Source organism: Euleptes europaea, chromosome 19, assembly GCF_029931775.1.
Source record: "Euleptes europaea isolate rEulEur1 chromosome 19, rEulEur1.hap1, whole genome shotgun sequence".
Classification (NCBI taxonomy): Eukaryota; Metazoa; Chordata; class Lepidosauria; order Squamata; family Sphaerodactylidae; genus Euleptes; species Euleptes europaea.
The window spans coordinates 4,893,107-4,917,712 of NC_079330.1; the positions used below are offsets into that span (position 1 = coordinate 4,893,107).

At 51.0% G+C, this 24,606-nt stretch overlaps 1 protein-coding gene across 2 annotated transcripts in view; it reads left to right on the top strand.

Moving 5' to 3' along the window:
* The window catches only part of SAMD11 (sterile alpha motif domain containing 11), a 155,317-nt gene that overhangs the window by 57,573 nt on the left and 73,138 nt on the right, over positions 1–24,606 (top strand). The window contains exons 4-5 of one of the 2 annotated variants that reach the window (XM_056864963.1): positions 3,690–3,740; positions 24,033–24,157. In XM_056864963.1, coding sequence (XP_056720941.1) covers positions 3,690–3,740; positions 24,033–24,157 — 176 coding nt within the window. The remainder of the gene's footprint in view (positions 1–3,689; positions 3,741–24,032; positions 24,158–24,606) is intronic. The other variant, XM_056864962.1, reaches the window with a different exon arrangement.

Genomic DNA, 24,606 nt, shown 5'->3' on the forward strand with positions numbered 1-24,606 from the left:
GCTGGGATAGTGTCGCAGCCGCTTTGATTACATCCCACAACCCAAAGCGAGCACTTATCGAGCCAGATCCGTGGTGCTTCCAGATTCTGACCTGTTAACTTTCTGGGTGTCTTTTTTAAGGGCTCAGTGGTAGAGCCTCTGCTTGGCATGCAGAAGGTCCCAGGTTCAATCCCCGGCATCTCCAGTTCAAGGAACCAGGCAAGGAGGTGATGTGAAAGACCCCTGCCTGAGACCCTGGAGAGCTGCTGCCAGTCTGAGTAGAAAATACTGACTCCGATGAACCCAGGGTCTGATTCAGTGTAAGGCAGTTTCATGGGTTCATGTGTTTAACACTTGGGAACATTGGTGGTCCATCTTCCTGCATAGGCTTGGAAAGAAACCAGTCCTTTTTCTGTTCTCTCCCTTCCCCACGTGGGTGCCTCTTCTGAGCACAGAGCGATGCTCGCCTCCAGTTGCAGGACCCATCTGGGTGTTTTTATTAAACTCTTTCTACCTGGCTGCATATCCGACGACGGGTGCGGGGAGGCCGCCGTTGGAAGAGGGGCATCGGCGATAGCTGTTTGCTTGTCGCACTCTCCCTCTTTTTAATTATTAGTAATTTATAAGGAGCACCCCCCATCACTCCTCTATCCCACCCAAGGATGCCTCTCCTGCCGCTTGATAGCTTGCAAATTATTAGTAATTTGATTTCAATTGAATGAATAACCCGCTAAAGCGAAACGCACATTAGCCCCAGAAATCTAATTGGAGATAACACCATAGAAACTAGGGAAACGCAAGGCGAGCGCTTGGTTAAGCTACTCAGGGAAGAAAAAGGGTAGCGGGGGTGGGGGGAGATAGAAGATAATTGGGATTTAATTTCATTTCTTACCTATTCATTTGTTTAAATATGGGTGTTTAATTATCCAGCTCTGCAGATAGCCGTGGTTGCCAAGGTAGGAAAATGTGCTCTTCCCCACAACACCCCCCATTGCACCCGGACGACTGCTTTCCCCCTCCCCATGTGAAAAATGCTCTGATGGCAGCCCAGCTTTGATGCTGAGCCATATTAAACCTTGAACACTTGAGCACATGAAGCTGCCTTCTACTGAATCAGACTCTTGGTCCCTCCAAGTCACTATTGTCTACTCAGACTGGCAGTGGCTCTCCAGGGTCTCGGGCAGAGGTCTTTCACATTACCTGCTTGCCTGCTCCCTTTTACTGGACATGCTGGGGATTGAAACTGGGACCTTCTGCATGCCAAGCAGAGGTTCTACCACTGAGTTATGGCCCTTAATGGGAAACTAGTTTATTATGGTGTCCTGGAAGGCGGTACCCAGATGCCGTGCCCCACTGTTGTGGGATGCATAAAGAACACTCAGAAGGGCCTCGCCAGATCAGTCCATAGTCCCCAGCTCAGCATCCGTTTCCCCACATCTCCATGAAGCCCTACAGGAAGGGGACAGAGGCCAGAGCCCCCCCCCTCTTGTTGGCTGTCAGCAAACGGGTGTTCAGGGGTGCTCTGCCTTTGAACATGGAGGTTCCATTAGTTGGCATAGTATGCTAAGTACGCAGAGAAGCGTCAGACTCGCCAACCTCCAGGTACTAGCTGGAGATCTCCTGCTATTACAACTGATCTCCAGCCGATAGAGATCAGTTCACTGGGAGAAAATGGCCGCTTTGGCCATTGGACTCTATGGCGTTGAAGTCCCACCCCTCCCCAAACCCCACCCTCCTCAGGCTCCACCCCAGAAACCTCCCACCGGTTGAGAAAAGGGACCTGGCAACCCTAGCCTCGGGGCTACTTCCTCGCAGCACGTGTCCAACGTGGGGGCACAGCAGGGCAGGAGAACAAGCAGAGCTGGACGGAGCTGGCCCGCTTGGCTCAGTCCTGACTCTGAAACAGGAATGGTTTGCCCGGGTAGCCCTTAGAGGCCTGCCTGCAAGAGGTTGGTCTTACAAAGGCGGCAGCAGCCGAGAGATGGTGCCGCTTGCTTTCCAGAGCCGGCGGCGGCGGGGAAAATTTCATCCCCTGCCTATCAGCGTCTAAATTTAGGCTCCCTCGCGTCTGGAATCCCGTCTCTCCCGCCAGCAGCCGGAACATGCAGAATTAATTTCAGAGGTGGGAAAAGGGGCTAATGATTTATTTACAGCTGGAAGGAGGCAAGGGTGTGCGGAGGGGAAAGCAGCGGGAGGCAGAGCAGTGGTTGGGCATCCGTCAGGCACGCTGGGCCTCAGCTTCTGCTGCTTCCTGCCGAGCCGTGCTGTTTAGGCACCGTTTCCTACCTGCGAACAGGACCACGTACAAAGGCAGATGCCGGCCAGATCCCCTGTTTTAAGCAGCGCCTTGACGGGTTTGCTTGCCTGCTCCTATGGTGGGAGCCGGCATGGTGTAGTGGTTAAAAGCGGTGGGTTGGAGTGGTGGGCTGTGATCTGGAGAACCGGGTTTGATTCCCAGCTCCTCCACATGAGCAGCGGACATTAATCTGGAGAACCGGGATTGGTTTCCCCACTCCTACATACAAAGCCAGCTGGGTGACCTTGGGCTAGTCACAGCTCTCTTGGAGCTCTCTCAGCCCCACCTACCTCACAGGGTGTCTGTTGTGGGAAGGGGAAGGGAAGGTGATTGTAAGCCGGTTTGAGTCTCCCTTAAGTGGTAGAGAAAGTTGGCATATAAAAACCAACTCTTAGTGGTTATAGTATCAGACTAGGAGAGGAGAGACCTTGAGCTACTTTGCTAGGGGAGCTTGGGCCATCCACACCCTCTCTCTCAGCCTAATCTACCTGGCAGGGTTGTTGTGCGGATCAGATGGGGCACAGAGAACCATGTATGCCTGCCTGAGTTGCAAGGCGGAAGTGAAGAATAAGAATACAGTACACAGATAAAATATACAGTGATCGTTATAATATAGAGAGCACATTCAAATCCACAGACGCCACTATCAAAAGCATGGCAGGTTTTTTTTTTAAAGTCTTCGCCTGCCCTTGTCAAAAAGGGAGGCAGATGAGCCCCTCAGCAGAGGGAATCCTACAGCATTGGGGTGACCATTGAAAGGGACTGGTTCCTGATGGGTACCAGTCCAAGGTATTTTGGATACAGCCCTGTTGGTAAATGAAAACCTGGCTAAGAAAACCTGGTTTGACTGATTGCAGTCAAATGATGCGGCGGATTGTTTTCTTCCTTTCCATTATATCTAAGGAAGTGAGCTCTGACTCACAAAATTTCATACTGGAGATACGTGTTGTTAGTCTTTAAGGTGCCACGGGACTTCTGATTTGTTTGACTGATCGCAGACAGTTGAGAGATTGGAAGTAAAACATGACCTCACCCATTCTCTCCCTCCCGCGCAAATCCACCTTCCTTTTATCAGCCTTAACTGTGGCACATTGTTAACCCCCCGGACACTAAAGGTGTGGTTTACTTGTTGGAAACCAAGGTTGGAAGCTGGTTGACTAGCCCTGGTTGAAGGTAACCATGGTTCATGTTAACGTCCGTTCTGACATAACTCCACACCCCAGCAAGTGCTGGAAAGGGGAGAAAGTGCCCAAGCATGCTCTCAGACTCTTAACTGTGGTCAAGAGATGAGGAAATGTTTGTTGTATGCTGAGCCATGAAGATGCACCTCTCTAAGATGTAGTGGATGGTTCATAGTGTCAGGCACCTGTGATTGAAATCTTTCTCTCTCTCTCGTTCCCTTCTTTCTCAACAGGATCCATGCACACTGGGATCTGAACATCTCTTTCCGTGAGACCTCTTGCAGGTACCTTTTTTTTGGCCCTGCTCTTTGTATGGTGGGCCAAGATGTTTATATGACAACACGTTAACGTTGGCTTGTGGAGATGTGACCCATTTTGATGTGTCAGTTGTGTGGCTTTGATTTCTCGTCTTCGTTCTTTTCCTCCTTTCTTTGGACGCTCAAAATGGCAGAAATATCACAGTTATCTTTGGAAGCGTGGTTGAAAGGACAACTCGCGTACCGACGCAGTAGGGCAAAGAATGTGAGTCATGCACATCTGTGTAGAGTTTGGCATGGAATGAAGCAATCCCAAGTCTATGCCATGAATGCAGTTGAACTCATGTTTACGACAATACCTTACAGTGAAACGTAATTTTATAAGTTTGTTTTAAAACAAGACTGCTCCAGTCTCATAAGATCATCATGAGTGAGCATGAGATGCAACTGGATCAAAAGCTCTTTCTTTCCTGCGGTAGCTGGCCAGATGTCTCTGGGAAGCCCAGACGTGCTGTGTGAAGACCGTAGAAGAGCCAGATTCGAGTCCAGTAGCGCCTTAGTGGCCGACATGCTTTTCAGGGTATACTCTTTCAAGATTCAAAGCGTAGAACCCAAAAATCTTGTTGGTCTCTAAGACACTATGGGATTCAAATCTAGATTTTCTACTGCAGACCAACATTCCCTTCAAGAAGGCTGAGTCTCCCTCCCTGCTTGCCGTCATACTCAGAATTGTAGTGCCTCTAGAAGTCCTATGTAGCTGTCATGGCTAATAACTATTGATAGATTTACCCAATGTAGTTCAGTTGCAAAACAATTGACATAGCAAACATTGATGTTCGGTCTGCCCCACTCATTTTCAGTGGCTTTGTGGTAGTCCAATATCTGGCTGGATGTTCGCCAGTACATGTAACCATGCAATGCCCATTAGCTTCGATATCTTTAAATGAGGATCAGAACAGCGTGCGGAGCACGGATCTGTCAACAGCCATTCAGCGTGATGTCTGATTGGAGCCTTCATCTTCAGAGGCCGCATAACCAGTAATACCCAGTCACCTTGCGTGGTGTAGTGGTTAAGAGTGGTGGTTTGGAGCGGTGGACTTTGATCTGGAGAACCAGGTTTGATTCCCCACTCCCCACATGAGCGGTGGATGCTAATCTGGTGAACTGGGTTGGTTTCCCCACTCCTCCACATGAACCTAGCTGGGTGACCTTGGACTAGTCACAGCTCTCTTAGAGCTCTCTCAGCCCCACCTACCTCATAGGGTATCTGTTGTGGGGAGTGGAAGGGAAGGCGATTGTAAGCCAGTTTGATTCTTCCTTAAGTGGTAGAGAAAGTCAGCATATAAAAACCAACTCTTCTTCTTCTTGTGTGTGGGCTTTCTAAGAGCATTGAGCTGTGCCTGGATTTCAGACTAAATGGGCATTTGATCCGGCATGGCCTTTTGGTACTCTTACGACCAGTGCATGCCAAACTTTGCAAAGATGTGCTGCTTATTTCATTATGCAACTTGGCGCTCTCTCGCTTATTGAACTCTCTGGTATCCCAAGTTTAAGAAACGGCCATCCAAGAGGAGGTGTGTAACTGGATTGCGAGCCGAGAGAGCAAGCCAGCCAAAAGAGATGTGATTGAGGAGTAGAATGTTGCAAACTGGCTGTTGATGTGTCTGGATTGACTATTGTGGCTTGTCATTAAGGTGTGTGTGTGTATAAGGAGAGGACTTGTATGTTGTGAAGATGCAAGCTTTGCCTTTGTCCCCATGATGTCCCTGAAGTGCCGCTCTTGGAGTAAATGGAATCTGTTCAATTAAGTGGGAGAAAGTAAAGGGGACGGACCTTGCTGGGAAGAGGTTAGAGTAGACCTGGTGCTCTGAGCCACTGTTTTTTCCTCTGCCCAGCCTAATCCGGGTTCTGTTTCTCGGTTCCCCTAGAAGGTGGCAGAATGTCGGAAGAGTGCTTCATAGGGCGGGGCTATCAGTTGCTGCTGGCCATGGTGACTAAAGGGAACCTCCACGTTCAGAGGCAGTCAACCTCTGAATCTCAGTGCCAGGAGGCAACATCAGGAGAAGGCCTCAGCCTCTATGGCCAGTGGTTGGACCTCCAGAGCAAGTGGCTGGCCACAGTGTGAGACAGGATGCTGGACTAGATGGGCTGCCGGTCTGTTCCAGCTGGGCTCTTACATTTTTATGAAGGCCATCATCTGTATGCCCTCCAGAGGAACTGGTTGGCCACTGTGTGAGACAGGATGCTGGTTTAGATGGTCTGCTGGACTGATCCAGCAGGGCTCTTCTTACGTTCTTATCGCTGGGCTCTGGCTTTTATGTGATTTCCGGGAGTGCAATTTGCTGGGGTCAGAACATAAGAAAAGCCCTGCTGGATCAGACCCAGGCCCATCAAGTCCAGCAATCTGTTCACATAGTGGCCAACCAGGTACCTCTAGGAAGCCCCCAAACAAGACAAATGCAGCAGCATTGTCCTGCCTGTGTTTCACCGCTCCTAATATATTCGGCATGCTCCTCTGATCCTGGAGAGAATAGGTATGCGCCATGACTAGCATCCGTTTTAACTAGTAGCCACGAATACCCCTCTCCTCCATGAACACTCCTCTTCAAGCCTTCCAAGTTGGCAGCCATCACCACATTTTGGGGCAGGGAGTTCCACAATTTAACGATGCGTTGCTTGAAGAAATACTTCCTTTTATCAGTTTTGAATCTCTCCCCCTCCATATTCAGCAGATGACCCTGCGTTCAGGTATTATGAGAGAGGGAGAAAAGCTTCTCCCTGTCCACTCTCTCCAAACCATGCACAATTTTATAGACCTCTGTCATGTCTCCCCTTAGCCGCCTTCTTTCCAAACTAAACAGCCCTAAGTGTTTTAACCACTCCTCATAGGGCAGTTGCTGTAGTCCCCTAATCATTGTGGTTGCTCTTTTCTGCACCTTTCAGACCTTTTTCCTGAAGGTGCCTCGTGTTGTGGCTTAAGCATCCTCAAGGCAGTCCTACCAACGCCTTCAAACGAAGGGAAAGGCACCGCACGCCACCTTTGCGCTCCTGTGGTTTTGGGTCCTGCACCCCCTAGACACAATTGACGTGACTTTACCTGCCTTCCCTCCGTCTCCCTTTGATCTCTCTCTTCCCGAGCCCGCCGAGGTGTCCGCCCGGCTTTCTCGCATGGTCTGGTCACCTTGGAGTCACCGTCTCCGCGTCGTCCTTGATGAAAGAATGTTTAATTAGGTACAAAACAAGTCCCATGCTATCGGCGCCAAAACCCGACAAGGTGGAACTCGCTTTCTTTCTTTTTTTTCCCCTCCCCCTGAAAGAGGAAGATTGCAATCTCCCCAGGCCTCATTGGTAATCCGTCCTCTTCAGGGCTTTGAAGTTAGCGCACGGACTAATGTTTTAGTACAGTGTCTCGGCGCATCTCCCCCCCCCCTTTTGAAAGGCAGTGGCTGCATGTGGCGACGTTCCCTTTGAAAGAAAAAAAAGCATCGTACCTTCAGTCGCTTTATAAAAATGCATCCAAATTGCTCAATAAATGAAGTGTTTTTCCCCTTTTTAGGTTTTTTTCCCTCTCTCTCTTGCTGTCTGTCTCTCTCTCTCTCTCTCTGCTCCCCCTCTTCTTTTTATTTCAAGCAAAGGCCTGTCAAGTATTCAAAGTCGTGGGAATACTGTCAAGGCCCTAAATGCTTCAGGGAGTTCAGGTAAACGTCTTCCGTGGAGGGAGGACTCTTGTTTTCCCTCTCATCCCAAGGGGAATTGCTAGGAACTCGGCTCTTTCCCACAGTTCAGGCCCCGCACAAGGGACAGTTGAATAAATTGAAAGAAAGAGCATTTGTAGATCCAAGGGACACGTTATGTAGATCCGAGGGACACGTTTTGTGGTGGGTAAAACAGTCTCCATGTCTGTCAGGTGTTCCTTTGCAAGATATTAAAGCGATAAACGGCTGACCCTGAGACAACATGAAGGGTTCACAGCATTATAAGGCCCTGCATAGCCACAACACTTAACCGTGGTTTGTTTTGTTTAACCGTGACTTAAGTTTTAACTTCTGAGTACCTAAACTGCAGTTAAGTAGCATATATTTTGAAATGGATCTTCCAAACCGTATTGTGATAACCGTGGTTATGAATTGTGTGTGGGTCTCGTGGTGAACCATGGTCAAAGAGGTTTCCCCGCTTCTTCAGTGACTGTTCTTACAAGTTGACAAGTAAGACTAACTGTTGTGTGTGGCGGTTGTGAGAGCGTGGTGTAGTGGTTAAGAGCGAGGGACTAATCGGGAGAAGCGGGTTTTGGTTCCCCACTCCTCCACATGAAGCCTGCTGGGTGACCTTGTGCTAGTCACAGTTCCCTCTGAACTCTCTCAGCCCCACCTACCTCACAAGGTGTCTGTTGTGGGGAGAGGAAGGGAAGGACATTTGGGCCTCGGTGCCAGGTTAACTGGGGCCAGATTCCTACAAAGGATGACGTCTCCTGGGACCACAATCTGGCCCAGGAGGTGGAACACTGGCTTCCAGCCTGGCACTGGGTCTTGGCATCTTGCCCTCTACCTCTGCCCCTCTCACTGAGTGGAGGTATTGTTCTGGTGGGCTTGTGGACTGGGCCCTGGGCTGGTGCTTAATTGTTCCAGGACCTGGGGATGGGGGGGGGACACAGAGGGAAGCTCTAGTGGAGGCACCTCAGGGCAGGTTCTAGAGCAGGTAGTCCAGGGGCTTCTACCCTGAAGGGGTCTCCCATAGAAGATGAAGAGTTGGTTTTTATATGCCAACTTTCTCTACCACTTAAGGCAGAATCAAACCTGCTTACAATCACCTTCCCTTCCCCTCCCCACAACAGACACCCTGTGAGGTAGGTGGGGCTGAGAGCTCCAAGAGAGCTGTGACTAGCCCAAGGTCACCCAGCTGGCGTCATGTGTAGGAGTGGGGCAACAAATCCAGTTCACCAGATTAGCCTCTGCCGTGTATGTGGAGGAGAGGGAGGGCATCTTGGCCATCTTCTGGTCACTAGGGGTGTGGGGGGGGCGGTAGTTGTGAATTTCCTGCATTGTGCAGGGGGTTGGACTTGATGACCCTGGTGGTCCCTTCCAACTCTATGATTCTATGATCCTATAGGAGCGGGGGATCAAACCCGGTTCTCCAGGTCAGAGTCCACCGCTCCAAACCACCGCTCGTAACCACTACACCACGCTGCCCATAGTTCCGTTTCTGGCTTCTCAGACTCCTCCTCGGAAGCATCCAAGTTGGGGTCCGGAGCCTGCTCACTGGGGGTCCATGGCACCTGTAGAGCCACTTAACACCTCATGCAACTGGACGGATCTCCAGTGTACATGTCATCGGCGCAACCGCAGGTGTCTTCGCTCCGTCCGGATAGTCTTGGCTGTTCTTGAAAGCGGACCGCTTACAAAGGGCCGTCTTTGCCTTGGCACCCCTTCCTGATTACTCAGGCTCCAAAGCAGGACATTCTTCCTGCCGGCCGAGCCAACGTAAACAAGGACACTCCCGGCTGACAAACTCACTACCTGGCAGTCGCGGTAAGGCGGGCTTCTAGCGAGAAGGGCGCAAACACCCTCTGTTTGGCGATGTACCTGTTTGGCTTTCAGACAACAGCTGGAGAGCGAGGGACAAGCAGGCAGGCTGTTGTTTTAACGTGTCAGGGTTGTTTTTTTCTCAAGAAAAATAATCTTTGAGGTTGAGATGTTTGTGGGTCATGTGACTCACGGCAGCACATTTCTCCTAGAGAGGTGGGTACCCCAGAGGTTGTGCAGCTTCGTAGCCAGCGTGTAGTGGTGTTAAGAGCGGTGGTTTGGAGCGGTGGACTCTGATCTGGATAACCGGGTTGGATTCCCCACTTCTCCACATGAGCGGCGGAGGCTAATCGGGTGAACTGGATTTGTTTCCCTGCTCCTGCACACAAAGCCAGCTGGGTGACCTTGGGCTAGTCACAGTTCTCTCAGCCCCACCTACTTCACAGGGTGTCTGTTGTGGAGAGGGGAAGGGAAGGTGATTGTAAGCCGGTTTGATTCTTCCTTAAGTGGTAGAGAAATTCGGCATATAAAAACCAACTCTTCTTCGCACATGGAAACTTCAGTGGAGAACCCTCAGCATATATGAACCTACAACCCTCAGCATATATGAGCCCATCATCAGACCATATAACTCCGTATATTTCGCTCTCCAAGGTCTTCTCCCTCCTGCTGCCTGAGATGCTGAATGGGGAAAGTGCTGTAGCTCAGTGGTAGAGCCTCTGCTTGGCATGCAGGAGGTCCCAGGTTCAATCCCCAGCAACCCCGGTTCAAAGGACAAGGCAGTAGGTGATGTGAAAGACCTCTGCCTGGGGCCCCGGAGAGCCACTGCCAGTCTGAGTAGACAAGACTGACCTTGATGATTGGGCAGGGGCTGTGGCTCAGTGGGAGAGCCTCTGTTCGGTGTGCAGAAGGTCCCAGGTTCAATCCCTGGCATCTCCAGTTAAAAGGACCAGGCGGGTGATGTGAAAGACCTCTGCCTGGAGAGCTGCTGCCAGTCTGAGTAGACAATGCTGACCTTGATGGATCAGGAGTCTGATTTAGTATAAGGCAGCTTCATGTGTTCATGTGAGATAGAATCATAGTTAGAAGGGACCACATGGGTCATCTAGTCCAACCCCCTGCGCAACGCAGGAAATTCACAACTACCTCTCCCACACACCCCAGTGACCCCTACTCCATTCCCAGAAGATGGCCAAGATGCCCTCCCTCTCATGATCTGACTAAGGTCACAGAATCAGAATTGCTGACGGATGGCCATCTAACCTCCTTAAAAACCTCCAAGGAAGGAGAGTTTACCACCTCCCGAGGAAGCCTGTTCCACTGAGGAACTGCTCTGTTAGAAAATTCTTCCTAATGTCTAGACAGAAACTCTTTGGATTTAATTTCAACCCGTTGGTTCTGGTCCGACCTTCTGGGGCCACGGAAAACAACTCGGCACCCTCCTCTATATGACAGCCCTTGAAGATGGTTATCATATCACCTCTCAGTCTTCTCCTCTCAGTGAGCCTGAGACCTTTTGTGAGCAAAGCAAGGGCTCTGTCTCGGAGGGTCCCAGCCCTGCCCCTCGCCAATATTAACCCAGAATTCTGTGCAACACAGTTGTCGTCCACCCGGGTGCCCCATTAGAATTGCATCCAGTGTGCCGCTTGCATGGCCGTCAGCAGGTCTTTGCATTAAGATCCACGTCGCTCCACGGTCAGGGGGAAGGATCAGTAACGCAGGTGGTTGATGGATGTTGAGCGGAAAGATTTATAAGCGCCGGCTGTGGCCGTGTCGGGCAAGCCGATGAAGAGAGACCGCTGAGGTAGGGCTGGGTGGGGGAAAGAGGCCTTCAATCCTCTGCTAAATCTTGGTCTTCACCAGCTTGGGGGGTGGGGAGTTTTCAGAATCAGCCAGGCAGCTCTTACATTTGCTCACCTCTCCATTGCTGTGATGGCATCTCCCTGTCTGTATTTCGACTGGGGTTAGAGCCTTGACTTCCACTTGTCTTCCATTTCCATCAAAGGTAGTGTCCGCTGGCGATGCTATCTAAGACAAGGATTAGGGAGAGAAGACCCTCTGTTTCATGGATCCCAGCCCCCTGTTCCATAGGTGAATGCTTAGCTTGGCGTGTGGGTCCCCCATAGGCCTCGACGCTGTGGATTTGACCAGCTAGTCGGAGCTTAGTTTCCAAACAGGAGAGGAAGCGTGATTCATGGAGAGCCACGCCAGACATCTCTCTCCCTTAATCCCAAATGTCTGGGAAGGCGATTCAGCGGCGGGGTTTCATTCCTTTCCTTTTAAAGAAAAACGCGTATGGAGCCAGTCAATCGACCCCAACATCCTTACCCATTGGGGGGGGGAGTTTTGAGAGCCAGCGTGTTGTAGTGGTCAAGAGCGGTGGACCCTGACCCGGAGAAGCGAGTTTGATTCCCCACTCCTCCACATGAGCTGCGGAGGCTAATCTGGTGAACTGGATTTGTTTCCCCACTCCTCCACACAAAGCCATCTGGGTGACCTTGGGCTAGTCACACTGTTTGTTGTGGGGAGGAGAAGGGAAGGTGATTGTAAGCCTGTTTGATTCTTCCTTAAGTGGTAAAGAAAGTTGGCATATAAAAACCAACTCCTCCTTCTCCTCCTCCTCCTCCTTCGAATCATAGAATAGAATAATAGAATCATAGAGTTGGAAGGGACCACCAGGGTCATCTAGTCCAATCCCCTGCACAATGCAGGAAATTCACAACTACCTCCCCCACAAAAACCCCAGTGACCCCTACTACATGCCCAGAAGATGGCCAAGATGCCTTTCCTCTCATCATCGGCCTAAGGTCGTCGTCGTCTTCTTCTTCTTCTTCTTCTTCTTCTTCTTCTTCTTCTTCTTCTTCTTCTTCTTCTTCTCCTTCTCCTTCTCCTTCTCCTTCTCCTTCTCCTTCTCCTTCTCCTTCTCCTCCTCCTTCTCCTTCTCCTCCTCCTTCTCCTTCTCCTCCTCCTCCTCCTCCTCCTCCTCTCAGTTTGCTAACCGAGACATCTTCCTCTTGCAGGCCAGGCAAGAGAAGAACTTCTCAATGTCCCTCACACAGGCTGCTTAATCCTTTTCGTTGCATGAAAACATGCAACTAGATAAGTTTGTCCGGACTCATAAGAGTTCAAGCCAGGCACAGGCGGAGATGGGAACGCGGCTCGAGAGTGGAGCAGACAGTCTTGCCGGTCCCCCTGTCTTGATAACCCAGAACCCGGGGTTCTTCATTCGTTGACGTTAATGTCCAAAGACAGGCCCAGCGGCCCACCCACTCATCCTCTTCCGTTCCCATCCAACCCATCTCAACGTCCCTTTAACGTCTCCCAGAGCTCTTCCTGTTACCCGAACTGTGCCAGCTTCCCTGCAAGCAAAGGGTTCGACCCCCTTCTTCTGTCCTCGCAAAAAAATTTAAGTGAACGGCCTGTATGTTCTGAGCTTGCGGGGAATGTTCAAGAAAGCGAGGAAGCGGATGTACTTTTTGTGTCGAGAAAAGCCAGATTGTTGACCTATTTGCTTCAGCCTTGCTAGAAGAACTTGTTCTAGGCAGAATCCAGCGATAGCTTTAGGAGTGTGCAGAATCGCCCAAAGGATCTTGGCTACTCTTGCCCAACCGTCTTGGCTTCCCTCAAGCTTAGCCTGGGAAAGAGCGCTTGAATTTAGCTTTAATTGAAATTAGGGTGGCAGCTAATTATTACTGTTGACTGCGTTTCTGTCCCATCCTACGTGTCCTCAAAGCTCTCAGAGGTGACTAAACGGTAGTATGTAAGGACAATAGAAAAAGGCATTTTGAAACAATCAGCAGAAAGCAACGTTTCAGAGGTGAGCTGTGTTGGTGTGTTGGAGAACAGCTCTGTTTGAGCCCAGAAGCGCCTTAGAGACCAAATCGCCACCCTGTCATAAAACTCACTGGACGGCCAGTCATTCTCATTCAGCCTTGGCCTACCTTGCAAGGTTGTTGTGGAGATTAAATGGTGGGGGGAGAGCCAAGGATGCCATTCTGATCCATTTTGGAGGTGGAGTGGGATAACAATGCAGAGATAAACGAAGAAGCTTCAAGAGTTCTTGACCCGAGGAAGCTCAAATCAGACTTTGAGAGTTTGTGTTCTTAACATGGGATTTGCTCTTTTTTAATTTACAAAAAAAAAAAAACCCAACCAAACTGTCCTTGAGATTTTTCATGCAGCCCAGAGATTACGCACTAGTTTCCATTGAATAATGCCAGCAACATAGCGAAGCGTCAGTATTTATAGGCCAGGACGGGGTTCCCTGTTTAATGGTGTCCATAAAAAAGTCATTATTTTTCTTTTGGTGCGTTCTCACGCTGATTTATGCGCCTGTCCCGTCCCTTGGTGTTTGTTCTCATTTAGGCAGCGCTGAATGATACGTAGCCCCCATTTCCTCATCGTTAAATAACCTAGACAATGCATGAAGCACGGTTCTGCCTTCTCTCTCTCTCTTCCCCCCCCCCCAAGAAGATCTACTTTTGAAAAGAAGTGGCCATTTAGTACTGAAATGGGACCCAGGGGAAGGATGAACAAACACCCATGGGGTGTTGAGAGCCAGTGTGGTGTGGTGTGGTTAAAGCAGGGGTGTCAAACTCATTTGTTCTCTTCTTAGGCAAGGGCATCTTGAGCTGTGGGTTGTTTTCCATTGCTCCATCCAGGGAGGCAGGACCTAATTTTTTTCAATTTCCTGTCTCCCTTGGTGGGAAAACAGCCTGCAGGACCCAGTTCCGTCCTGTCTCTGAGGGGAGCGCAGGTTTCTGCGCACAGCTCTGTGCCTTAGATAGTTTAGGGGAACGTTTTGTTTGTCCACCCTACCTCTTCATTCCTTTTCCGTGTACCTAATCCTACACCTACCCTCCCGCTGTTTCCCAACCTCCTCACCAGTTTCCCCAGTCCTTCCCTGGTGTCTCTGTCTCTCCGAAGAACCTCCTCGGAGATACCATCTTGCCGAGAGAGGACGATTTCCTCTTGGTCGAGGATTTTCAAAAGGAGGGGCTGGTCCAATCCGCCCACAGCGATGCCGGCTCTTCCAATGGCTGCAGTAGCGGTCCCTTAGGGGGGAAAGATCAAAACGCCAAGGAGCAGACCGCGGAAGACGCCCTGGTGCAGCCTAAAACTAAAAAGGCACGAAAAGCAATTTCAGCGCCTCTGCTTAAAGGGCACAAAAGAAAGTACAAGAGCGCTCTGGAACGCGGTAAGACCAGCGCCGGCACGAAAGCCGGGAGAAAGTCTCCCGACTCTTCCCCACAAGCCCCGATCGATACCACAACCGTTCTGGCGGCTTCCTGCAGGGGGGCGATGGAATCCCTCCCGACAGGAGTTGGCAACCCCCGTCCTTCATATGGAACAACGGGGTGGGCCCTATCTCTCCCGAAAAGAAGCTGATGATTTAGTTAACGTAGCCTTGCAGAGGCAATGGCAGGCTTTCCAAGCCTTTCAAATGCGTCTTCCCCCCTTCCCCTGGGCACCCCCCTGCGGGCCTCCCTCTACATCCGTACCTGGACGACATTCTCATATGCACCCAGACCCTAGATCAGTCCTGCTCTCACACCTCGAGGGTTATCCAGGTTCTTCAGGAGCACGGATACCTAATAAATTTCCAGAAGAGCTCTCTGCAGCCCTCTCGCTCTATGGTACACCTAGGAGTGAGGATAAATTCAATACAGAACTCTTTGTCTCTTCCACCAGAGCGGGTGCAGAAAATCGTCTCTCTCGCAAAGACCACGGCCAAAGCAAGATCGGCCCGCCTCATGTCCCTGGCAAGATTCATGGGCCTCATGGTGGCATGTATAGGGGTTGTGCCGTGGGCTCTGTTCCAGTCCAGAATGCTTCAGTGGTGCCTTCGACCATTCCAAAAGGACATCATGAACAAGAGAAACAGACTCATCCCTCTCTCTCTAGAGGTCAAGCACAGTCTCCACTGGTGGTCCCGACCATCAAACCTCCAAAAGGCCCTCCATTACATCCACGAGGAACCACTACAGCTGTTCATGGATGCCAGCCTGGAGGGCTGGGGAGCCACCCTCAACGGCCAGTTAGCCCAGGGTCGCTGGTCTCCAGAAGAAACCAAGCTGCACATCAACCTGTTGGAGTTACGAGCGGTGAAACTAGCTCTATGGCGGTTTGCTCCGACTCTCTGAGGGCAACACATTCTCGTGAGAAAGGACAACACAACAACAAAAGCTCATCTCAACAAGCAGGGAGGCTCCAGATCCCCATCTCTGCATCGAGAGGCAGGGGTGATCTTCAGATGGGCCCAGATCAACATGAAATTGATCCAGGCGGAACACATCAAGGGGGCTCTCAACCCTAACAATGGAAAAAGAATGTCACCTGCAGCAATCAGCTACACGCTCAAGAGCCTACAGAGCCAGTAAGGTTCCCATTCCAGATGGCATCACGGCTCACGCAGCGCAGCCACCTTAGCGGCTTTCGAAAGACAAGCCCCGGTCGACGAGATATGTCGGGCCGCCACCTAGTCGTCAGTCTCTAACTTCATTAAACATTACAGGATTAACACCTGGTCTTCTGCTCAAGCAGCATTTGGCTGCAGGGTTCTACAACACGTGGAGGAGGAAGGTTCGTAACCCACCTGTATGGGAGCTCTTGAAGGTCCCACAGCTCAAGATGCTCTTGTCTCAGAGGAGAACGGAGCCTTGATTACTTACCGTGAGGGCTCCTTCTCTTCTGAGGCGAAGGGCAACTTGCCCACCTGGGTGAAGATTCAAATAGATTACATGAACCATAAAGTGTAGAACCTTCCAACAGCCATTTCTGAAATACTGTACATCCTTAACCCAAGACCTAGTCAAGAACCTTCAGATTGCCTTAAGTTCTAATTGTCGTTGTCATTGTTAATGTTGATGTTATTGTTAATGTTAACGTTATTTGTTGATATAAGTTCTACTGCATCATTCCTGTCCAAATAGCTAGGCAAGACTGTAACTGGGTCCTGCAGGCTGTTTTCCCGCCAAGGGAGACAGGAAATTGAAAAAATTCAGGTCCTGCCTCCCCGGATGGAGCAATGGAAAACAACCCACAGCTCAAGATGCCCTTCTCCTCAGAAGAGAAGGAGCCCTCACGGTAAGTAATCAAGGCTCTGTTCCGAAAAAGAAGGAGAGTTGGTTTTTATATACCGACTTTCTCTACCACTTAAGGGAGACTCAAACCGGCTTACAATCACCTTCCCTTCCCCTCCCCACAACAGACACCCTGTGAGGTAGGTGGGGATGAGAGAGCTCAGAGACTAGCCCAAGGTCACCCAGCTGGCTTCGTGTGTAGGAGCGGAGAAACAAATCCAGTTCACCAGAGTAGTGTCACCCCACTCTTGTGAAGGAGTGGGGAATCAAACCCGTTTCTCCAGATCAGAGGCCACCACTCCAAACCACTGCTCTTAACCACTACACCACACTGGAAAGCATGTATACCCGCAATCGTGCAAGACTAGGGACGGGCAGTTTGCACTGGCATCATTTGGCTGCATGCCAAGCGATGTGCGTGCATATGCACAGTTCCCCCCCTCCCCAGTCCTGTCGGAACTCGTCTCGTGCAAGCGGCGACAACGCTCTATCCCTGGGACGACGGCGCCTGTCAGCCCTTGATGTAATGAGCCCACCAAAGCGGAGAGTGGAGCGTGATCTTGCTCGGCTTGGCTCGATTGATTTGTAGCCTGCGTGTGATGAGTCGGGATGTGGCAATCCAGTCGGCTGCCGAACCCCCTCGGGGATGCTGGCACGGGCAGGCCTGGGGAGGAGGAGGGAAGGAGAAGTGGACCAGGTGCCACCGAAGCTCTCCGGAGCCTGAGCTGCCCTGAAAGCACTCTTCCAGCGGCGTTGGGGGCTATGTGTCCTTCCTTCCTTATCTGCGTGGAGGTTTTGAAAAGATTTGGGAATGTGTGTGCCCGATGCCCTAGCAGAATCCCTCAATGGAAGATGTGGATCTCAGCACAGTGCCTTCTCCCCCACCCCATATCCAAAATGCAGAGAGGAAATAACTCAGGGATGGTGTTAGAAATGCAGCCTTTCCTACCAGCCCAGAACTTCCAAAGCTGTAAGAACGGTACCTGTGTGCGTGTGTGTGTGTGTGTGTGTGTGTGTGTGTGTGTGTTTTTGCGATGCTTCTCATGTTGTCAGGTCAGCACTGATGACTGTGTGGACATGACGCTGCCGCAGTGGTGTAGTGGTTAAGGGTGGTGGTTTGGAGCGATGGACTCTGATCTGAAGAACCGGGTTTGATTCCCCTCTCCTCCACATGAGCAGCGGAGGCTAAACTGGTGAGCTGGATTTGTTTCCCCACTCCTACACACAAAGCCAGCTGGGAGACCTTGGACTAGTCACATCTCTCTCAGCCTCACCTACCTCACAGGGTGTCTGTGGTGGGGAAGGGAAGGTGATTGTGAGCCGGTTTGAGTCTTCCTTAAGTGGGAGAGAAAGTCGACATATAAAAGGCAACTCTCCTCCTCCTCCTCTTCCTCTTCCTCTTCTTCTTCTTCCTCCTCCTCCTCCTCCCCCCCCATCTGTCCTACTCAGACTGGCAGCGGCTTTCCAGGGTCTCAGGCACAGGTCTTTCACCTCACCTACTACCTGGTTCTTTTAACTGGAGGCGCCAGGGATTGAACTTGGGACCTTCTGCATACAAAGACGCTTTACCTGAGACACAGCCCTTCCCCACAAAGGACTTAAGATCAGTGTCGCCTACTCAGATTGGCAGTGGCTCTCCAGGGTCTCAGGTGGAGGTCTTTCAAATCACCTGCTGCCTGTTCCTTTTAACTGGAGGTGCCGGGGATTGAACCTGGGACCTCCTGCATGATCCTTTGATGGTGTCTGGAGGACTTTTGCCTGGAGGATGGACAGATGCCTCCCCCCCCCCACACACGGTTTCTTCAGACCTTTGTGGCTCTTCCGCTCCGTCTGAGCTGCTGTTCTCGCCGCCGCCACAACGGCTCCTTGCTTTGCATATTGGATTTTATTTTATATGTTAAGGAAGGGCAGAGGGTCGGGACAGGTTTATGGTGACTGTATCGATCTGGGAAATTTAATACAATCCCTGCAGTGGCGGAAGGATCGTTACGGGATGGCAGGGTGAGCAAAACCTTCTATTTCCCCCCCTTCTTCTTCTTAAGCAATGCTCGTCTGTAGTATTTCATCTCTTGTTTATTTTCCGGGCCTCCCGAATGTGTGGACCTGCGAAGGGTTGTGCATATGGCAAATGACTGGGGTGACCTTTGTCGTTGTCGCAGGAAGGATGGGGTTGGGAGGAAGGGCGCCGAATGGAGCGATTGGGTGCCTTACTCGGGGCCTGTGTATTTTCCTTGTGGGGCAGATGGCGGGGGGGGGGGGGGAGAGATGGGAAAATGGCATTACTTGGGAAAGAGCCAACCTCTTTTCCCCTTACGCCATTGTCCCCAATACAAACTGGGACACACTCCGCACAGTCGCAATGTAAAGTTAAAAAAAGAAAGCAGAAAAATAAATTTTGGATCTCCCATTATAATATCTGGTTTAGCTCTAACTTCTGGCTTCGGGATCTGTTCTTGACCGGTCCTAAAAGAGATTTGAATTTCCTATACCCCATGTGTATTTATGCCTCCCCCCTCCCCAATGTGCCCTTCTTTCCCTCCCTTTGATAGCCCATCACTACAAGTACTAAGGCTTAGAAGTAGGGTTACCAACTCCGGGTTGAGAAATTGTTGGAGATTTACGGGTCGGGCCTGGGGAAGACGGGGTTTGAAGAGGGAAGGGACCTTGGCGGGGTATAATGCCATAGAGCCCGCCCTCCGGAGCATCCATTTTCTCCAGAGGAAGTGATCTCTGTAGTCGGGAGATCAGTTGTAATTCTAGGAGATCTCCAGACCCCACCTGGAAGTGGGCAACCTGAGCCTCCTGCCAGGGGTCTAAGGCTGAATGTGGGTCCGGTCTTCGAGGAGTTGGAGCTCAGGTTTCTTTCACAGAAGTACACGGTTTCATTAAGAACCGGTCCCTCGGCGTGCACCCCCCCCCTTTAACGCTCTTCGGGAGCATCTATAAAACAGTGTAAACACCTGGTTGCTCATCTTCCTTCCAAGCAGCGGTCGGGCTGAGGTTATCGTTCCTACCCAGAGGTCATCTCACACTTATATAGCCTCTCCAGCCCCCATTTCCCGTAAGCTACGGAGCTATCCTGTTGCTGTGGGTGAATCATTATATTGCCATTACGGAGGATGGATTAGGACAGTAGGCCTTTTGAGAGAAGGCAAAACGAACTATTAGTCCCATTAAACGGAGACAATAGATTAATCGGGCCATTCAGCGGAGACATTAACAGTGTTTTTTTTTATTTTGTGTTGGTCTGGATATCCAGCCGCACTTTCCCTCCCTCCCTTCCCCCCCCCACATTTGTAGCCACATCTTTTGCAAACACTGTGGGATCTGAGCTGAAGCTTGAGGTCAGTGGTACATCTAGAGCGGTGGTTCCCAAACTTTTCGGGCCACCCCCCCCTCGGTTCCTCAAACTCAACCCCAGCGCCCCCTACCCTATCCTATAAAAAGCATTATTCAAAATAAGGGTTTTGCATGACACACTAAAGAAGATAATGACAATAAAATTTCAAAACAGTAACAATTAATTGCACATCTATTCAAAATTACATTAAAACTTTTTAGTTGAAATTTATTCAACAAAACTGATGAACTTGATCCAGTGGTACCAGCTAGTCTGGGGAAAAATTCAGATAGTTCCCACCCAATTTGCCAGCATGGTGCCATAGCTTGATCTATTGTAAATTAGTGAACAACACAGTTGAAGGGGCCCACCTTTAGCGCCCCACTGCTGCCCCCTTGCCTCTTAGTGCCCCCCTAGGTAATCCCACCGCTTCCCAGGGGGTGATATCACCCACTTTGGGAACCACTGATCTAGAGACCCCAGGCTGGGGGGCGGGGAGAGAGAGCTGTTGCAGCAGGAATGCTCTTGAGTGTCAGACGTCTTCCAGGGATATACCGCTTAGGGTCGCCAACCTCCAGGTACTAGCTGGCAATCTGCTGCTGTTACAACTGATCTCCAGCTGATAGAGACCAGTTCCCCTGGAGAAAACGGCCGCTTCGGCAATTGGACTCGGTGGCATTGAAGTCCCTCCCCTCCCTAAACCCCGGCCTCCTCGAGCTCCCCCAAAAAAACCTCCTCCCCCCCCGTGGCAAAGAGGGACCTGGCAATCCTAATACCACTTCTGTCTCACCATCCTGGGGGGCTTGCTCAAATGAACATAAGAAAAGCCCTGCTGGATCAGACCCAGGCCCATCAAGTCCAGCAGTCTGTTCACACAGTGGCCAACCAGGTACCTCCAGGAAGCCCCCAAACAAGACGACTGCAGCAGCACCGTCCTGCCTGTGTTCCTCAGCACCTAAGATAATAGGGATGCTCCTCTGATCCTGGAGAGAAGGTGTGGTGGTGGAATGTGCCGTCTGACTCAGGCCACCCTTTAGGGTTTTCAAGGCAAGAGGCGAACACAGGTGGCTTGCTCTAGCAACCCTGGACTTCCTTGGTGGTCTCCCTTCCAAGAACTACCCGCGGCTGACCCTGCTTAGCTTCCACCCCCTTTTCTTGTTAGGCTGATGGCAGCTTTTATGTCTGCCCTTCGTCCCCGACATCCAGATATCGATTTGCACAATTAAGAAGAACCGATAATCGCCTCAAATTAATCCCGTAAACTCCTTTAGAAATGGCCTGCATAATACATCTCGAAGGTGGCTTCTAGGCAAGGATAAGCTGTCAAATTGCTTGCTGTGCTGTTGGGTGGGTGGGTGGGGGGACGTTGGAGGCACTGCACCTATTTGTGCCTTTCCCACCTAAGAGATTTCCTTCCTGCAGTGCTTTTTTCAGTGGAGGGGGCACCCCACCACATAGCAAGAGGGTGGAGGGTTGTGGCTGAAATGCCTCTGGAAGGCCTGAGGTTTCCTATGAAAAGCCAGGCCTGGCGGAAGCAGAGCGATGAGCACATGAATGCATGAAGCTGCCTTCTACTGAATCAGACCCTTGGTCCATCAGAGTCAGTATTGTCTGCTCAGACCAGCAGCGGCTCTCCAGGGTCTCAGCAGGGGCAGGGGTCTTTCACATCGCCTACTTGCCTAGTCCCTTTAGCTGCAGATGCTAGGTATTGAACCTGGGACCTTTTGCATGCCAAGCAGATGCTCTACCGCCAAGCCACAACCCCTCCTCTAAGAGAGCAGACTCAAAGTCGGCCTTTGTCTGCACGCCCTGTGAAAATCCCACGCCAGACGCCCATCGACAGCACCTCCGTCTAATGACTTTTCTGTCATAAACTTTATCTGATTAAGCAAAGTGCTCGGCTGGAGATTAGCTTTCTCCCCCCCCCCCTTCCACACCGGAGGGGTTCATTGGAGCAGCTCTGCGGCACCTCTGGCCCCAGCCGGGGAGGGATGTGACGGGGGGGGGGGTATTTAAAGGGAGATGAACGCTAGGCAGCCTGTCAGATAGCACACCGCCCTGGTGGCCCTACGGTTGCAGGTTAGGGTATCCCACGCTGAACCGGAACGGACGGTCATGTGTTGCAGCTTGCCAATGCACGGGACGCGGCCATTGGTCATGTGAGTACGAGAGTCACCATGCGGCACCTGATAGGATGACTCTTCATTTGCGCGCGAGTTGTTTCATGTCTTTGTGTTCCTTGGAATATTTAGAGGCAAGGCCAGTTCGGGGAAGGGAGGAGGAGTCGAATCCTCCGCTGTTGGGTCTCTTTGTGGCTTTCAGCGGTGAAAATTCAACAAGGCCGTTAGTGCAGGGTTAATTTTGATGCTCGCTCAAAGCTCTCTTTTTTTTAAATGCGACCTTTAAAAATGCCTATTCACGGTCCTGGTGCAAAAGGAGAAATTCTACCACCCCCACTCGCCTTCTCTTTTGTTTCCATAGCCCTTAGCAACTGCCATTTGCATAGCTAACGCGCGGGACTGTGATTTTGCATGCTTCCTTGGGGGGATTCTTGGATGCGGGGGGTGGAGCAAACACAAAAGGTTGCGTCAAAGGGGCTCTTAAGAAATGTGAAGCAGGTATGCGGTGGCGTCGCAGCACCTTCCTGAACGATGGTTCAGGTTCAACGTGAGAAACTAAAAAATAATAATATGCGGGGCACTTCATCCTGGTATGTGCTGCTAATTACCAAGCATAAATGGCCCAAGAGTTCTCAGGATGGAGAAGGCGCGTGCCAGGTCGTGTGGCCCGCTGGGTTGGTCGGGCATGCCAGCAAACCTTTATTGAGCTTAGGAATCTGCCTTGACGTAGAAACGATACAAACAAAACTGGTGCAGCTCAAAAACGTTGTAAGCTGATCCAAATTACTCTGAAGAAGCGGGGTATAAATGTTTTTAACAGATGGGTGAAATGTGCCACTGAGTCCTCTTGGCACAGCAAGTAGTCTCTTTTAGTAGTCTCTTTTGGGGCGGGGCCGTGGCTCAGTGGTAGAGCATCTACTTGGCATGCAGAAGGTCCCAGGTTCAGTCCCCGGCATCTCCAGTTAAAGGGTCCAGGCAAGTAGGTGATGCGAAAGACCCCTGCCTGAGACCCTGGAGAGCTGCTGCCGGTCAGAGTAGACCGTACTGACTTTGATGGACCAAGGGTCTGATTCAGTAGAAGGCAGCTTCATGTGTTCAAAGGCCCATGGTGGAGAGGGTTGTGATCTAGGGGAAGAGGATACACTCTTTCAGCCCTTGGGAACACCGCAGAATGACTGGAGTCGGGTGCTTCAGCTAGATGTCTCTTAATTCTTTCCTACCTCGCCTTGTGAAAATAAGTTCGTAAAGCCAGGGTATTGTCTGTGCTGGGTCTAGGCTTGAGTGCCCCATGTACTTTTTGGGTGTATTGTAATAGCACAAGCAGAAGGCAGGCAATACTTTGCAAGTAATGAATAGGTTTGAAGGAGATCTCTTTATGTGTGTTTCTGTTGTCTCACAGTCTGGTCAAGCTGGGTTTGCTGGGGGGTTTTTTGGGGGGGGGGATGAAAACCTACACAGTCTGTTCACTGGAGGTGGAAGTCAAGTCAATCAAAGATTTTATTGTGTCCATCTGGCCCGGTTCTGTCCTAAAGTTCTAGAGCGGAATAACAAAAATGGCAGCTCACAGTTTGTGTTGAGGATTGCTGCAGTTCTCTGAAACACCCTCATAGACTAGAAGAAGAAGAGTTGGTTTTTATATGCCAACTTTCTTTACCTTTAAAGGAGAATCAAACCTTTTAAAGAGGCTTACGGTCTCCTTCCCTTCCACTCCCCACAACAGGCACCATACGAGGTAGGTGGGGCTGAGAGAGCTGGAAGAGAACTGTGAGTAGCCCAAGGTTACCCAGCTGGCTTCTTGTGTAGGAGCGGGGAAACCAACCCGGTTCACCAGATTAGCCTCCGCCGCTCATTTGGAGGAGTGGGAAATCGAACCCGGTTCTCCAGATTTAGAGTCCACCACTCTTAACCACTAGACCACTCTGGCTCTCCATACACTAGGCGTAGGGAGGAGTGCCCACTCCAGAAAAATCTGCAAAGTTGGGCATTTGCCAGGGTACCCAGACAAGCAAAATGCCCTCAAGCCCTTCATTTGGCATGCCTGCCAATTGCCTGGTCCTGCATTGTCAGCTTGGCTGCAGTCAAATACTCTGTGAAGCCCCGAATGCCACTATGTTGCCGTCCAGCTTTTTGGTGAATGTCCTTTTCTCAAGAGGTTTTTTTTTGGGGGGGGGGTCTAAAGACAGGTTCCACACGAGCCCCCCCCCTCCAGTGGATAAGCGGGGTTCTCCTTAAGTAAAGCCCTTTCTTCTCTCTTGCAGCCGGGACAGCGACCTGACCTCCTTCATCTCCAACCTACACCAGAGCCGCCAGCTCGTTATGCCAGAGACCCAGAGCCGCTGCGAGTTCAAGAGAAGCAGCCTCGACGTCGGCTTGGGAGGAGCAGGTAAGCTCTGGCTGGGGCAGGCGATGACCTGCCGTCCCCTCCTTGTGTGGGCGCTCCCCCCCTCACCCGAATGCGTGGCTGTTGTGCGAGAGGCAGATTGTGTTGAAAAAGTGCCGTCAAGTCGCAGCTGACTTTCGGTGATCCTGTAGGGTTTTCAAGGCAAGAGATGTTCAGAGGTGGTTCGCCATTGCCTGCTTCTGCAGAGCAACCCTGGACTTCCTTGGTGGTCTCCCCTCCAAGTACTAAGCAGGACCGACCCTGCTTAGCTTCCCAGATCTGACGCGGTAAAGATTGGGCTCGCCTGGGCCATCCAGGTCAGGGGCCCTGCTGAACTGTGGCCCAGTGACTTCAGGCTTCTCCTTGATTTTTACCCGAGAGCCAGCGTGGTGTAGTGGTTAAGAGCGGTGGTTTGGAGTGGCAGACTCTGATCTGGAGAGCCGGGTTGGTTT